Source organism: Protobothrops mucrosquamatus, unplaced genomic scaffold (assembly GCF_001527695.2).
Source record: "Protobothrops mucrosquamatus isolate PMUCROS unplaced genomic scaffold, P.Mucros_1.0 scaffold_171, whole genome shotgun sequence".
Taxonomy (NCBI): domain Eukaryota; kingdom Metazoa; phylum Chordata; class Lepidosauria; order Squamata; family Viperidae; genus Protobothrops; species Protobothrops mucrosquamatus.
In genome coordinates, this window is record NW_015386247.1 from 210,866 (window position 1) to 228,413 (window position 17,548).

The following is a 17,548-nucleotide window of genomic DNA, read 5'->3' on the forward strand; positions in this document are numbered from 1 at the left end:
CCTATAATTACTATAATTTTTCAAGCAGTCTATAATTACTGAGATCTTCACTGTGGTTCCTAGAGGTGCTGGTTCTAAAATAATGACTTTTGACCTACTTTTGCAATCATATTGAGATTTGAGATTGAGATTTTATTAAATTTATACCCCGCCCTTCTCCCGGAGGACTCAGGGCGGCTTACAGCCAGTTTAAAACAGTGATACAATACAAAATTTAAAAAGATTAAAAATAACTATTTAAATTTGGCCGCTTCTACTAAAAATTTAATTTAAAACCCCTTTAAAATACCCCTAGGCCAGTCCTGCCTGCTGAAATAACCAGGNCAGGAGCTAGAGCCAACTACTTTAATGTTCTTAGGCACCTTGGTATAAAAGGGATGTTCTTTCGAAGTAGCCTGGAAAACATGAAGAAATAACCAATTCAGTATTTCACAGAAACATTCTTGTGGTTATAAACCTACACACTTAGCTTTCATTTCTAATTAGAGTAAGAACTGATGCCAGTGTTCTAGTATTTCTCCCACTGTCCAGAGCAGTAGAAAGAGGTCTCTAATTCTCCCGTTAGCCTTGGGGTCTGAAACAGACAGCCTTAAAATGAGCTTAGCCAACAGAAGCCATGACAACATCCACAGGAAGTTCTTCTTTACTCCGAGTTGTAACTTGCATTGTCACAATTTCTGTGAGGACAAGGCGAGAACGAACCAAGAGGTCATGACCACCTCGAAATACACCTGTAGCAGATCAAAGACAGGAATACTGTTATCAGCATGTATGGCTGGAACTATATTTCCATTCTTGAAGGAACTGAAGTAAATTACCAAACTAAACACGCTTTTAAAAAGAGAGTTAATTATCCTCCTGCTTTACCATTAAGAATATTTAGTACACTGATGGTGTTTTGGTCAATGGCCAAATGATCTTATAACTCAGTGGTTCTCAACCTTTTTAATGCCGCGACCCCCCAACCGGTCGTAAGTCGAGGACTAAACCGGTCGTAAGTCAAGGACTACCCAACCGGTCGTAAGTCGAGGACTTTCCCTGCCCGGGAGCGCCGCGCATGCGTGGTTCCGCCCCCTGCGCCGGCCGAGGCGTAGCTGGCAAGCGGCAGAGACGGAGCAGGCCAACCACCAGCTGGCCCAGCCCAAGGGAGGTAAGGCACCCGCCGGAAAAGGGGGAAAAATGGCGGACAAAAAAATGGCGGACAGCCTTGCTTGGCGACCCCCGTGAAATGGTCGATTGACCCCAAATGGGGTCGTGACCCATAGGTTGAGAACCACTGTTATAACTGAACTGTCACTTAAAACACTTTGTGATGTTTTATCTCTTCAGCTTTTCCTAAGTGGGATTATAGTGAAAAAGGGGGCAATCCTCTGGCAGAATCTGGGGCAACCATGAACCCTACCCAAGGACCCCCTTCACTATTTTCATTAATCAAACAATGTGAATAGACTCACAGAAATAGTTTAGATCACAGGTCACCAACCTTTCTCAGTTGGCGGACCGGAAGGAAAGGAGGGGGAAACATTTTACATGCGTGCACCCATATGCATGCGGGGCCGCAAGCATGCATGTGACACAAATGGGGCTTGGCTAGCGCCCATGTGATACTAGCCCTGCCCTGATCTTGTGTGGTACCCTTTTTCGCGCCCCAAGGTGTGGTAGCATCCCGTTTTCACATCCCACTTTCGCAACCCATGGCGCGGTGGTGTACCGTTTTTGCACCCCAAGGTGTGGCAGCAGCCCGTTTTTATGCCCCGAGGTGCGGTAGCATCCCATTTTCGCACCCCGAGGTGCACTGTCGTCCCATTTTCATACCCCAAGGCCATGGCGCTAGAGCAAGTGGGGGGTTGTGCGTGCAGACATGCGCACACTGGCCAGCTTGTCCCGTGGCCCAGAGGCCATGGCCACTCCTGGGCTGCGGCCCACAGGTTGGGGACCCCTGGTTTAGATATCATTTACTGATAGAGATCATATTCCACTGGGATCTCTGGCACTAGTGTATTTCTTACAAATATCCACATATACAAGAATAATAAAGCTTGAAGAAAAATTATGATACTGCCTCCACATCTGTGGGACTATTAGGATGAAATATCTTTTGTACTAGTGAAAGCATGTGCTAAGTTCATATTACCAAGGTAGATTGAATGGCTGTATAGTTCACTGAGAAAAAGGAGTGACTTTACATTAAGCTAATATGACACTTAGAATGGATTAAACCAATTAGAAGAATTAGTCTGCTGAAAAGGCACCAGGCTAGAAATTGGAAGACCATGAGTTCTTCTCTTGGCTTAGGCAAGTCACTCTTACTCAGCCTTGGGAAAAAGGCAATGGCAATCTACTTCTGAAATCTTGCCAGGAAAACTGTAGGAATCTGTCCAAGCAGTTGCCAGGAGTCAATACTGATTTAGGCATCCCCCCCCCAAAACCCCATTAAGATCAGCCAAGAGGGCATACAAAAACTTACCTGCCAGGTACAAGGTATGAGAGTTCTTGTTATCTGGGACTTTGTCTGACCGCTCACATGGTTGCATTCCCAGGAATTTCACAATATTGCCCACTGCCTCTGTGGAAATAAAAATATTGGAGCTCATTTTTTTTTGTCCTTTATGCTTGCTTCTGTTCAGTTTGCTTACATAACTAGATTACTGTAGTCCCTCTTCCCAGAGAAAGTAAATGTCATTTTCTCCAAGAAACAAAAACTAAAGTACAGAGACCAGGTGTCTTCGTTTGTAGCCATTCAATAATCCAAACAATCTGAGTCCTGAGAAAGAGTGAAATTTCAGTGAGAGCTTTTGCAGGCTGGGCCTCACCATCTTCAGTTGTATTAATTTGGTGGAATCAGCAAGAATTTTAAACATCAATTTGTATGAACATCAAAATCAGAGATTCAATTTTCTCTCCCGTCAAAAACAGTCATTTATTCTTTTTAAAGGGCTAGGGAGGAAATTTTCAAGCAGCCTATAATTACTATAATTTTTCAAGCAGTCTATAATTACTGAGATCTTCACTGTGGTTTCTAGAGGTGCTGGTTCTAAAATAATGACTTTTGACCTACTTTTGCAATCATATTAACAGACAATGGAATTTTGAACTATCTTTGTAGATTTTTTTCACCCTGCCACTAGCAAATCTTCTTTTCAGACTGTAGCAGAATTCAAAGATTTCCACTGAAAAAGGAATAGGAATGTTTAGTTAATGCTATCCCCAAATACATTTCTATGTGATTATGCCCGGTTTAATTTGAGAAGGCTTCCAAATATTTACAGGAAATCATGTAACAATCCAGTTTACAATATTAACTTTTCTATGGGACAGGAATCAAGAGCTGTGCACTAATGTGTTCTGTTTACCTTACCTTCCAGCGTTTTAACAGTAGACAATGTGAAAGTTTCTTCTTTTTCAAATTCATCACCAACTTCTTCCCAGGCGGCTCCAAAATTTGGTTTCAAAACTCTTTGGATGTGATCTGCTATGGTTACTTCCAGATCTTCTAGCTAATGAAGACATTTGACAGTAAATTACCCTTGAGCTTCTCTGTGACCTCTTTAGAAAACTGACCAGATTTTAAAGCAACAATAATTATTTGAAGATATCTGTTTTTTCTCGCCTGCAATACTGATAGATTTTAAAGTAGAATAGTGGTGTCTGCAGAAGCAACAAGAATCATGTTGAGAAGAACAGCACAGCAATGCGACCTATGCCCACATTCTACAGATACTGTAACACATGTGCCCCAAAAATACAACTTCGCTTTTGTCATTCCGACGAAAGCAATAAAAACCTGTGGGCATTACTAGTAATAGTACTGGGTTTTATTGCTGAGTGGTAGTACAGTAAATTGAGTTTGAAAAGCACTCAGTGGAAAGATCTCCCAAACATTCAAATACTGAACGTTTACAGAGATTTGAATTATAGAATTACAATTTTAATTACTGTATAGTTATAAAATTATATACCCAAAATTATATAGTTATAAAAAGATATTACTCAAAACAAAAACAAAAAAGAACCACTTCTAGTCAGCAGAGATTGGTTTGAAATTAATGGAGCAATGGCTTAGCTCAGCAAAGGCAGTTTCAAATGTTACATTTAAAGTTATCAAAACTGGCTACTTAGTGGAAGTCTGCTGCACGTTCTTTTCTTCTTCTTTTCCTCTCCAAGCATTAAGTGGGAAATATATTTATTTGCAACAATTTCACCCGGCCCCTCACTAAAGGTGGAATTAGAATAGTTTATCTCTCGTGCAGAGTATGGCAGCTTAAGTTTTCATTTCTTTTGAGATAAAGGGTGGGGGAAGAAGCATAAGATATTTTTAATCCATATTGGGAAGTGTTTAATCAAATATAGCAAATGAGGCTCAGGAAGAGGCTTTCAGGGCTTTACAATGTTTGATTTCTACAATGTTCAGACTTTACCTCTTCCCTGTTAGGAATCCCAGAAGTTCAGCATCTGATTACAACATAAGACATTTCAAAAGAAAAAAAAACATACTTTAACCATATTTATTTTTTTAAAAAAAATCTAATTCTTCAGCATTCTGGTGCTAAAGTTTTCATGAATTTGATGATTTGGGTACAAGCTCTAATAAAGGGGAATATTTGTAGCTTAGGGTTGACATGAGGAATTCTTGGTGCTCTCTGAGCTTGCTTGTTTTCTTGCAGACGTTTCATTACCCAAACTAGGTAACATCATCAGTACTAGGAAGGAGTGCACTGATGATGTTACCTTGTTTGGGTAATGAAACGTCGGCAAGAAAACAAGCAAGCTCAGAGAGCACCAAGGACTCCTCAGGTACAAGCTTTAAATCTCTAGAATAAGGAACTTTTCAAAGCCCAACTTCATGCACACACACTAAGCTTGGTTTATGCATTCATTGGAATGGAAATCTGAAACAGCATGGAAAAAGGAAGAGAGGTATGCTTGCTTCCCTGTACATACAATGTTATTGTCAAGGACAGCATTTCACAAACCTTGCAATCATAACACACTGATCAGGAAAAGGACAATTGTTCGGCCCTGGCCATTGTGCATCCAGGCCTTCCCATCTTCTTTCCAAAATAGGCCAACTGATAAGTGTTGTTTTTCCACTGACAATTCAGATTGGTGATAGTTCCTGATCACCATTAAGGTTAAACCAATACACTTAGCAGGCACTTTGACTCTAGACAACTCCAATCAGCTTACATAAAGCTGGATTTTTCTTAAGTCACCTATTTTAATTCATTATGGCTTTGCCAGAATCTGCATAGTCCTGCACTTCCATATGCTGACTGGGAGCAAACCAATACCCGCCTTTCCAATTTAAGAGTTCACAGTGGCAATTCCACTGTACCTAAATCAGAGAAGAAATCAATAGCTTCCAACACAGGAATAAATCTAGTGATCATTATTGCTCTACACTCAGCTTGTAAGTTACATTTTCTGGAAAACATACAATGATGTATTCTTATCTCAGACAAAGAGAGAGAGGGAGAGAGGGAGAGAGAGAGAGAGAGAGAGAGAGAGAGAGAGAGAGAGAGAGAGAGAGAGAGAGAGAGAGAGAGAGAGAGAAATATTAGTTTAACGTGTAGCTTAAGTAACAAGGAATTTCGTTAACAAAAGTATTCTGCTCAAACTATTATATGCAAAGGCAATTGGAATAAGCCGTTTTATTTATGGCTAGCTTAGAGCATATAACCCTGAGGGAGACGTAATGGCCCTCAAGATTATGTCTGCAAAATCAGCTGTCTACCAGCCAAGTCTGTCAGGCAGAGCTCCAGCAAGAAGCTCCAGGGCTGACCCCTGAGCCATCTGGACATGCTGAGACTTATCCACTTATAAGCTCAAAGTCTTCATTAAGCTCATTCTTTGGCCCAGATAAAACCAACTGGTGTGCAAGGTGGAGTCAAGCTATTTTCCAAAGCGCCAGAAGGCAGGACAAGAATAAAAGGTGTGCCTGCAGCCATCATAAGCACGAGTTGGCTGTCAAGAGTCTCAGTTTTGATCATGTGACCTTGGGAAGGCTGCCATAGTTCTAAGTGTGAAATACAGTCATAAGTCATTTTTTTCAGCATTGCTGTAACTATGAAAGCTCACTAAATGAACTGCTGTTAAGTCGAGGACTTCCTGTAAATATTTTATCAGTGGCTCACACTGCACAGTACGTTGACATTGAAGTGGGTTATCACCTGACTGCTTGACAATGGAAAGAGTTGATATAGCCTGCATAGAAGTTCTTTCTTACCACATATTCATCCTCATAGCCCTCTTCCTCAGCTTCACCAGTATTTGGATCACAATCTTTCACAGTGAATTTCATCATGCAGCTGAAAGTGCAAGCCACTGCAAAGAGGACAAAGCAGAGGTCACACAACAGTGAATCCTGGAAGTGAATGTTCTTCCTTGCTTACCACCTAGGCCAGTGATGGCGAACCTTTTAGAGACCGAGTGCCCAAAAACTGCCCCCGCCCCGCTCCACCCCCTGCCCCGCCCCCACTCTGCCCCCACCCCACCTGCCCGCAGGGCCACTCACTGCCTCCAGGGCCCACTGCAGATCGCCCAACAGCGCCATGGAGGCCACGCCCTCTGCCCGCGCCCCGCAGCATCAACTGTGCACGATGGGGTGTGAGGGCAGAGTCTTGTCTACTCTGCTTGGCTGCCATGTCCTTGACTGCACTGCTCCACTTGGGCCACGCTCGGGGGCGACTCTCCTCCAGGGGGGCTGCTGGTGAGGAGGGGGTCACGGGGGAGGCAAGGATGGGGCAATGGCACGTGTACCCACAGAAAGGACTCCGAGTGCCGCCTCTGGCACCCGTTCCATAGGTTTGCCACCACTGACCTAGGCTTATTCTGTTCCCATTTTTTAAAAAAACAAAACAAAACATTGTGCACTGTGAGATTTGCCTATAAAATTATCTATGTTTTCTTTGGAGGCATAATTATCAAACTGCCACCTCTTTTTGCGTATGCAAGTTTGTTTATTGAAAGGTGTGTGCAAATTTGAACAATCTCACTTAAGAGTGAGTTTTCTTTTTCAAAGATTAAGCCTTGATTTTTGAAATGAGTTTTTTTGTTTTAAAATCCCACATTTATTTTGCACCTATAGAAATGAATCTAAGCTATGGCTCCACCCAATGAGCAGATGAAGTAGGGGTGGATAAATTAAAGGAAAAACATAAAATATGGGCACCTGCTGTGGGATCCTCTTCAGGCAAAGCAATCAAGGTGTAGCAAGTACCAGGCTGATTGTACAGCAAGCTTTTGGCTGGTATATAAGCAATGACCTCATATCCCTCCGTTGGCTCCATCTGCACTGTGACATTTTCCAGAATCTGATCATTCAGTGTATTTGTGCAGTCAAACTATCAGAAAAAAGTGAAAGCGTATGAAGAGCATAAAACGAAACTTTCGGCATTAAGAAACCAAGCATTACTTTTTTTTTAAAAAAAAGAGGCAAGCAATGTTTGCCTGCAGTACTGTATACAGTCTGAGCAACTTACTAAATGGTATTTCATGGTTCATACTTTATATACATTCGGCTGAAAATCCTCAGTTTACAAGATCTCTCTAGAAGGCAGTTTCCAGAAGATGCATTTCTTCAGTATAACTAGTAAATGTAAGTGTCCAATCTGAAGTGCATTTATTTCTGAGCAAGTGGCCCAGTGAAGTTTAATAGTATTTTCAGAATGGTGGCTTCTTGGACTATCATGCTTATTACATCCAGTCAGAGCTGAAGAAGCTTCTTGGATGAGAAGCGAAACGTCTTCAAATAAAAACAAAGTCCAGGTGCCTCCTGAAAAACCACCTTTGAGACAACCATGACCTGGATGACTGAGAATCTCCATAGACACATACAATATCATTTCAGAGCCCCCTATATTTATTAGCTTCACTGATCTACATTTGAATAATGATAAAATGATGATAAAATTTTCAGAGGCTTTCGTAGAAACACTGCAGTGGAAGACATTCCACTTTTTGAAGCCTCTCTGTATCACAGAGCTATAAAAAGAACTTCTGCTTGTCAATTGGTTTAATCCTCTAGTCACCGTTTCAATTTATGAAGCTAAAGGAGATCTTCAGACCTCTAGAAAGTGTAATGCTAAACAAGTCCCTTTAGTGAATGTGATCTGAGAATTCATACAATACTGGATTGTATAGTCCCTTTGCTTCGAAACAGCAACAAAGATTGACAGCCTTTGTTTACATTTTTAATTAACTTTACTCCCTTTTGTTAAAATCTGGGTTTAACAACCCTGGACATGCTGAGGAAATAAATCAAGGTTTAAAAATACGATTTATTTTCCTAAACCCTACACTTGTCTTGGATGATTCAAGAAGCCACATTTAGATGAAAACAAAACAGAATTATTTTCAATCTTTCCTTTAGAGTTGCACTGGAGAATTACTGTCAGCCTCAGTTTTATTCCTATAACATTAGCTGGTTGGGCAACGTTACAATCAGAGAATACAAAAGAATACAAAAGTGCAACTAAAATGCACAAAGTATAGCTAAAGAAATAATGTATTGATATTGTACTGAAAGCTATTAGGTATGATACATGTACATATATTCCATCATATCAGTGAGATTAACTATGTGAATGCTTTTTTTCAACACCACCCACCTGGAACACCATATGGTTGGAGAACGTATGCTTTGTACAACGGATCACATATTCTGTTTCCAATTCTGTAAGTGCCTCTGGCTCAGGGGAAGACTTGAACAGTGGCCCAAGTCCCTGGAACTCTGGAATAGCAGCCAATTGCTCTGGAAGAGAGCAAAAAACATCCACGGGTTTCTGTTTAGTGTCATAACTATATTTCTATAGAGTTAAGTGTAAAAGGAGAAAGTTTTCAGATTACATCTACTGGAAAGTTCAATGTAGACTGTTCCGTATGTATAAGCTGTAACTTTTTAAAAAAAAATACAGCATTCCCAGGAAAGTATGTTGAAAGTATGTCTCCAATTATGAGCTGATTTTTCTCAGAGGATTCCTTCTGTGCTAATATCATTATTACATACTCCCAAAGTGGTACATACTATTACTCTGAATATAGTTATTAAAAATTGAAGGTCTAGATTTGGCTCTTTCAAGGAAAGAAAACAATTAGAAAGCAATTGGAGCAGTTATTAAAACGTTTTAGGATTTAAGCAGAGTTTGTTGACTGGAATTTTGTTTGGGGTTATTTGACTTTTCTTTGTTTGAATTATTCTTGACTTATGGCAACTACCTGGACAATTCTGTTTTTCAGAAATGATTTACCTTTGCCTTTTTTCTAGGGTGAGAGAGAATGACTATCCCGAAGTCACCCAGTTGGCTTCATTCTTGAGGCAGGACTATAATTCAAAACCTCCCAGTTTCTAGCCTGGTGTCTTAACCAAGCTGGTTCTATTGTTGGAAATTAGTAACATGGAAAAAAACCCTCCCCCCCCCATGGGCTGAAATCTATATTAAATAAAGAAGTTCCTAACAAAAGAATTTAGGTGGACATTTTAGAAGCTGAGTTGAGTATTTTGTGTCATTCTCCTGCCTTTGAAGTAACCCCCCAAGTACAACATATAAACAGAAGTGCTCAGTTGCAATATGCAAATGTGGTCTGGTTTCTAGAGTGCCGGATAATATCCAGATTCAAATTCCTACTCCAACATGATCTTAGAGCATCCTTCTTCATCCCACACCTTCCAGATCAAGCAAACTACAAGCCCCATCAAATGCAATACTCAAGATGGAAGTTGTAATCCATTGCACCTGGAGAGTTGTAGGTTTGGAAAAAGCTGATTCAAGGCTATGGGTTTAGGTTAATTGCTTTCTCTCAGCCTCAGTTCTCTTATCTGTGAACTTGGAATAAAAACAAATCTTTTTATAAGGTGTGGTAGAAGGGGAAAAAAAAAGTCTCGCAGTTTTACAAGGAATGTAAAGGAATGTAGAACAAAGCAACATCCTGCATTATACTTTGTTTTATACAACAATCAGTGCAAACAAACCTTGGAATATCTCTTGTCGGGTTGTTGCTATTTTCTCCAGCTGCTTTACTGTAGAGGTGGGAGTGTTTTCTGTGGAAGGGCAAGAAAAGCACAATAATAGTACAAAAATGCAGCAAACAGGACTGAAAGATATGCTGTGGTAATTCAAAAGGGATGCAAGTCCACCCACAAGTTTGTTTTTGCAGGCTGTGTAGGAAAAAAAGGGTGGGTGGCAGAAGGAATGTGAGATAACTGGAGCTAGAAACAGGTTCATAACAATAATAATGCAAAAGGTTAATGGTAAAATGTAAATCACTTGCCAACAGAAGGGGAAATGAAATACTTTCAGAAGTTCAATAAAACGAAAGACAAACAGTTCATAATTTCACAGTTGCTACTGCCAAAAATTCCCCTCGAATCCAACCCGAAACATTTCGATAAGGATTAAAAAGGTGGATTCTATGTTAGACCAGGAAAATGGCTTTCCTTTCTCTTACCTGCTCTTTGTTCAATGATGGGGGCAGTTGCCAAGGGAACAGACTTGAGGTCAAAGGGTTTTTCAGAGGGGTCCAGAGTATACTGATGCAGAGCCCTCTCTAGGCCAGGGATAGATACTGTCAATCCTGGAAAAGAGAAAGGTTGAGCCCCCACAAAATGCAAGAAACCAGACAAATCTTTGCTAACTTCTAAATTAGAGCACAGGTAACTCTCTTCTTCTATGATTCTATATCAGTGTTTCTCAACCTTGACAATTTTAAGGCATGTGGACTTCAACTCCCAGAATTCCACAGCCAGCAATGCTGGCTGTGGAATTCTGGGAGTTGAAGTCCACATGCCTTAAAATTGTCAAGGTTGAGAAACACTGTTCTATATGGTTCGTTCTATTGAAAGAGCCTGGGGTTTTACCAGTTGAAAACCCCCACAGCTTAATTTCTTGTACCTATTTCCAAAAGCAATGGCATCTATTTGTTTAGCCTAATGAATGTGTGTATTTCAAGCATATCCTCAAAAGATTACTTCTGGAAACCTCTAATCCCTAGAGGAGAAGCAACATCTGGCATATACATCTGTTTCCATTTAAGGCTCAAAGACATGAGACAAGGGGGCTCTGCCATGCATCACAGTAGAGTCTGCTCAGACAGCTAATGTTACTACCAAAGAGGAGCAGAGCTAGAAATTAGGGTGCCCTCCTCCTTTGCTCTTCATGCTGTGTTAGCCGTGTCTGTTAACCCACAGGCAATCAAAAAGAACCATCAGTGTCATCAACCAAAAGAAGGCTTCCAGCCAGCAGGCATTTGAATTCTGAATGTTGCACTACACCAAAATGTGCCAGCCACTGGGAGATAAGCGGGGATAGGAAATCATGCCTTGTTCCTTTTCCAGCCCTCATCTAAAGAAGAAATTGATGGCTGTGTCTTAAACGTGTAAGTAAAGAACTGAGGCCACTCAGATTATGAAATGAAGGCATTCGCTCTGCTCAATGACTCCCTCAGCATGTAGATCAGCAAAGACATCAGGAATGAGAACGATGGTCACACAACTGAATGCTTATCTCAGCCAACTCAAGCAAAACAACTGTATAAAGGAGAAGAAATGGTGGAAAATGAGAGAAACAGATGCTGCCCCCGTGAGATTTTACAGACTCCCCAAAATACACGAAATAGGAGTCCCCCTCAGACCTATGGTAGTGCTACGAGACATCCCTACCTATAACCTGGCTAAATGGCTGACACAATGCTTACACTCCCTGACCCAGCTCTCGAATAGAACTGACTCCAAAGAGAAACATTCTTGCCTATGGCCTTTTCCCTGCTAGTCACTAATAGTATCTTCTACTGTCTCAGTCATCCTTGGAGCTGGAGGGAGATGAGGAAGACTGGTTCCCTTGGGCCACTGGTTCTCAACCTTTTTAATGCCGCGACCCCCAACTGGTTGTAAGTCGAGGACTAAACCGGTCGTAAGTCGAGGACTAAACTGGCCGTAAGTCGAGGACTACCCAACCGGTCGTAAGTCGAGGACTTTCCCTGCCCGGGAGCGCCGTGCATGCGTGGTTCCGCCCTCTGCGCCGGCCGAGGCGTAGCTGGCAAGCGGCAGAGACGGAGCAGGCCGACCACCAGCTGGCCCAGCCCAAGGGAGGTAAGCCCCCCCCCCGGAAAAGGGGGAAAAAATGGCGGACAGCCTTGCTTGGCGACCCCCATGAAATGGTCGATCGACCCCAAATGGGGTCGCGACCCATAGGTTGAGAACCGCTGCCTTGGGCGGTTGGAATTGTTATTCCATAAAAATCCTTCATTAGCTAGAGTTGTTTGGAGTTGGCCTGGAAATGTAATTAAATAAATAATCAAATCAACAGAGGTGATTTAAGGCTTGCCCTCATCACTGACCCAATAATGGTGGGATGACGAGAAGGTACTATTACTTACTAGTGGGGATATGACCTAATACAAAAAAGTGGACTGGATGCATGCAACATGAAAAGTATTCAAGGTAGTAAATAAAAAGAAAGTTAGGAGTAAATATTTTTTTTTGCATCATTCCATGGTTTGGATAGAGGAAAATACACCAGTGTATGCGTTTCTTTCTAGTCTGAACGTAGGCAATTCATAATTTTATGAAGTTTGAGCAAACTACATCAGATCGCTTTCAGTTCTTAAGCAATTTAAAATTTCTGTTTTCAAATGGGCTTAAAGTTTTATAAAACCTCCATCATGCCAAAATATAGTGATTTATAAATTTTATTATTCTGAGATCAATGTTGTAAACTTGAGGGCATTTAACAATTTTCAACACTGACTTGTTTTATCATGTGTCAAGTTCCAACAATATGAGTGACTTAATTTTTTTAAAAAAGCAATGAATAATGAACTTAGATACCATTCAGAATGTAGCCAGCGTTGAGGGCCTTTTGCTTGTGCTCCAATACACTTAAATAGAAGGTAGCCCTGTCTCTGACTTCGTTGTCATCATCCATCACACACCTGAAGTTTTTTTTATATATATAAAAAAGAGAGTTCTGGTCAATTGGAGGAATGTATATTTCCTGAGACCCCCATCTAGAAGAGGGCTTTTCAACCTTTTAACCCATTGTACCACTTTTAGGATATGGCAATATCCGAGTACCACCAGTCGCCTAGCAAGGTGTCAAAAACTTGATGACCCCCCCAAAAGGAAAAAAGTGATAAAGTACAGGTAGTCCTCGACTTACAACAGTTCGCTTAGTGACTGTTCGAAGTTACAATGGCACTGAAAAAAGTGCCCCCCAAGCCACAGCCGAGCAAGACACCTGCCTGCCCACCCGGCGGCACTCTCATTCCCCTCCCCCGCTACCACTTTTCTAGGATGTTCGCGTACCACCTGCCAGGTGCCAATGTACCACAGGTGGTACCCGTACCACTGGTTGAAAAGCCCTGATCTAGAACATTAAATCAGTGTAACCAATCAGGAAGCAAAACATAACACATTACAATAACAGGGTAAGAATGTGTGCAAATAATTAATTTTGTCTGCTTACATAAAATTGGGAAAAGATACTTGGTAGCTGCAATGTGTTCTGTCCCAGCCTACGTCCGTCCTGGTTGCGTCACAAGAACAAACCCCTCTAACAGTAGGCTGGAAAAACCAACCCCTTTTTATTTCAAAAACAGTCCTGATAAGTTTTCTCCAAAACAAAAACGACAGAATACTTTTCCAACAGATAATTGGTTAAAAAAGCAAACAGAGCAGGAGTTAAACAAGAAATTCATTGGTAAAACAAACAGACCATGATCCCTGGAAGTTCTTTACAAACGGTTGCCTTCAGCAACCAGCACCGCCCACACATTCCCCGTTTGTAATTCAGTCCTCAAGGCGTGGCTACTCAATGCCTTCTCCGGGGCCGCTCCATTGCCTCTCTCTGGTTTATTCTCCTAGCTTGTCTTCGTTTGCGGGCGTCTCTCATTTCCGCCAGCTGTGCATCCTCCGAGTCCGACCCAGCTTCCCCACCCAGCTGCATCTCATCCTGAGCACCAGCGGAAGGGCCAGGCTCCTCACTGGAATGTGAGTCTTGGAGCTCATCAGAGCCTTCCCCCCCCCCCCCGACTCCGATGGCTTCCCAGGCCCCTCCTCCTCCTCCTCAGATTCCCTGGATTCAGCTGTTGAAGCTAGAGGCTTGCAAGCTACAACTGATTCGCACCTGCTAAAGCTGGTCTGATCTCCCTTGGGTGGATGAGTGATTGCAGAGGTGCTGCAGCTGCCATAACTTTGAACCAGGTCATAAGTAGCTTTTGGGGAGTCTGTAGTAACTTTGAATGGTCACTAAGTGACATCATAAATTGAGGACTGCTTGGATTAACATTTTTTTTTAGAAATTATGATCAGATACCTATCACTGGCCATTTAAGACAATTGGAAAATGGCTCAAAAATATGCTCATTGTGCCCCAGTGACTATGGAATCTAATCCTCTTAGAGACTTATTGTAACTTCAGTACAGAACAAATTTTCACTATCTCTACATTTTTACACGGCATGTTTTCATTTTCCAAATTTGCCACGTGGGCAAGTTGCTACGCCCAAAGCTCACCTTTTCAGTAATACTAGGATGCTTGGTAGCATTTCCTCATTCTGAGCCCCAAATTTAGCCAGAGCACTCACTGCACCTGCAAACAAGTGAAAAAAAAGTAGAAGGAGTGATTCATTGGAAAACACAGGGAAGATATTTAGACATCCGTCATTTATTTAGCTTTTTGTATATAATGTTACTGCAGTCAAACACGATTAGGAAAACATTAATTAAAATAGTTCCAGGGTTAAATGGATTTGAGTACTTATCTTTAGGTGGAATTATTTAAAGCATTTGAATATATCCTAGTATCTGATTCCCATTAAGCTCAGTTAGCACTTCTCCCAACACATTGAACTATTTTTTTTACATGTGGACGAAATTCAGAAGAAATTAAGTAAAGTTTCCTTTTAAGAATGTGCTTATTTCAAAATCTTGTCTATAATCTGGTGATCAAAGAGTTCAAATGCTACAACAAATCCAAAAGAGAAAAGCTGTGCCTCAATTTGCTTTGCAAGCCGATGGTCTAATATCCAGTTTCAGGATCTCCAAGCATGAATGTAAAAGATCCTTGCTTGGAGCTACCAGAAAGCTATTAGCAGTTAGAAATGATGATGGTGAAAACAGGTAGACCAATAACCTACCTAAGTTTCCAACATGTCTTATGGCAGGGGTAGTCAACCTTGGCTCTTTTATGACTCGTGGACTTCAACTCCCAGAATTCCTGAGCCAGCTAAGCTGGCTCAGGAATTCTGGGAATTGAAGTCCACGAGTCATAAAAGAGCCAAGGTTGACTACCCCTGTCTTATGGCATGTTTTTTTTTCTAATGTACATACCTGCCCTGACCTCTTCATGTTCCAAGACGACTCTGTTGTAAATGAAACGAATATATTTTGAAGGATTGTTGGTCTTTGGCCCTTCCTGGCCCAGCAAGTGGAGAATTCGGTTGGCCAGGACAGTGAACTCACAGTCCTCAATGAACTCGCACAGGTGGGAGAGGCCGGTTTCCTTGCTTTCAGCATTTTCTTCTATGATACCGATGATACACTCAACAATGGCTCGTTTGTATTCGAAGCCACCCTAAGTAGCAAGGAGAATGGATCAGTATGACAAGAGTAGGCTTTCCTTTCTTACTCGCCAGGTCATTATTTTATAAAGGAGACACACCTAGGCAAGCTCAGACTAAAATCTGTATGAACTCATGTTCTAGGCCAGTGATGGCGAACCTTTTAGAGACTGAGTGCCCAAAAACTGGCCCCACCCCCATTCTACCCCTTGCCCCGCCCCATTCTCCGCCCCGCCTGCCCGCAGGGCCACTCACCGCCTCCAGGGCCCGCCGCAGATCACCCAGCAGTGCCATGGCGGCCATGCCCTCTGCCCCGCCCCTCAGCATCAACTGTGCACGATGGGGCGTGAGAGCAGAGTCTTGTCTACGCTGCCTGGCTGCCATGTCCTTGACTGTGCTGCTTCGCGTGGGCCACACTCAGGGGCGACTCTCCTCCAGGGTGACTGCTGGTGAGAAGGGGGTCACGGGGGAGGCAAGGCTGGGGCAACGGCACGTGTGCCCACAGAGAGGGCTCCGAGTGCTGCCTCTGGCATGCGTGCCATAGCTTCGCCACCACTGTTCTAGGCTCTTTTTCCTATGTGTTGGTCTTATGATAAAAGGACACTGCAAGAATTACATAGAAGACATCTGATCAAGCTACCCTGGGTACTGTGGGTTGATTTGTATTTCTGTCCTTGGAAGAATTTACATTTCTGTCCTACCTTTCTAGAAAGACCCCACACACAGACACACCACGTGAACTCTTTTGTCTGCAAATGACTGGTGAAAAGTAAAAACCTAATTATGCTGTGAAGTCCCAGAAAACTGGCCTGTTAGTACATAAAATTATAGTTCCTAACAAATCTCAGTTACTAATTTTTAACTCAGGTGTAATCAGTACGTATACATTGTGTTTTTCTTTGAACACTCTTTGACCATTTCTTACTCCTCTCTGCTTCATGTCTTTATAAATAGGCACCGATTTATTCTTTTTCTATAGCCTAGGGACTGGCCTTGAGTGTGTACAGATATGCTTATCTGTTTCTTAGGAAAATGAAAGGAAATTTCTGGAAATGGGGCTTAATACTTCAGACATATGCACAAACCCATATGTTCTGGCTGAGATTGTCAATTGTTACTTATCAGAGGATCACTGGCTGGCAGCCTAACTGCCTGTGAAATATACAATGGTGCAGAGGCCACCCAGCTGACTCTACAGCAGGAGTGTCAAATTGCCAACCCGCAGGCCGGATGCATCACGCAGAAGCCGTGCCCACCCCAGCTCTGGCAAGGGGAAAAAAGTTGCAATACGTCACGACACATCATGTGACACGGCAAGTTTGACACCCCTGCTCTACAGTATCAGCAAGAAAATTGACTGAAGGAGAGTGGCTTTTGGTTTCGCTATAACCTTCTGAAATTGAAAACTGCTGTTACAAGGAGTTCTCATTAGGATTTCAAAGCAAGGAAGAAAGGACGGCTCTCGTTTTTCTGCACAGCAAAGAGTCAAGAATAATGACAATATTTCAAGCAGCCAAGCTTACCTCCTCTCGTAGCATTGTGAAGAGGAAATTCATGAGGATTGCATGTTTGCGTGGATATTTTTGACAGAGGGCACTGATAGCCTGAACCACCACAACCTAGACCAAATTGGGAAATTCAACAAGCACTATGAACAGCTGGAATTGACCCCATCAGCCATTCCACCCCACAACATAAACGGGATGAAGGTCTAACATAAAAGATTTTCCATGCCTTGAACTCATCCGAGATTTCAGACATGAAGGAGGAGATCTGCTTCATGAGACGGTCAATGCTACTCTCATTGCCAGTTTTCAGTAGAGTTGTGATGGCCAAAGTAGCAATGCTGCGGTTGGAGTCAGTCACAAGATTCTCCAAGTCAAGGTTACAGGCAGTCACAGCAGATGGATGCTTCATGGCAACCTAATAAAGAGAAAACAAAACAGAATTCACCTCACGCAAATCAGGTGACCTTGACAGCCTTCACATACAA

At 42.2% G+C, this 17,548-nt stretch overlaps 1 protein-coding gene across 1 annotated transcript; it reads right to left on the reverse strand.

Annotated features, from left to right (window-relative positions):
- Positions 1 to 600: 600 nt before the first annotated feature.
- Positions 601 to 17,474, reverse strand: COPG1 (coatomer protein complex subunit gamma 1). Its single transcript, XM_015822141.1, has 13 exons — positions 17,290 to 17,474; positions 17,079 to 17,174; positions 15,326 to 15,569; positions 14,510 to 14,585; positions 12,824 to 12,927; positions 10,447 to 10,572; positions 9,971 to 10,039; positions 8,610 to 8,752; positions 7,172 to 7,343; positions 6,227 to 6,324; positions 3,359 to 3,497; positions 2,468 to 2,566; positions 601 to 731 (listed from the first exon to the last, which is right to left on the reverse strand). The coding sequence occupies exons 1-13, from the start codon at positions 17,470 to 17,472 to the stop codon at positions 601 to 603; spliced, it is 1,680 nt and encodes a 559-aa protein (XP_015677627.1). The 5' UTR covers positions 17,473 to 17,474.
- Positions 17,475 to 17,548: the final 74 nt, after the last annotated feature.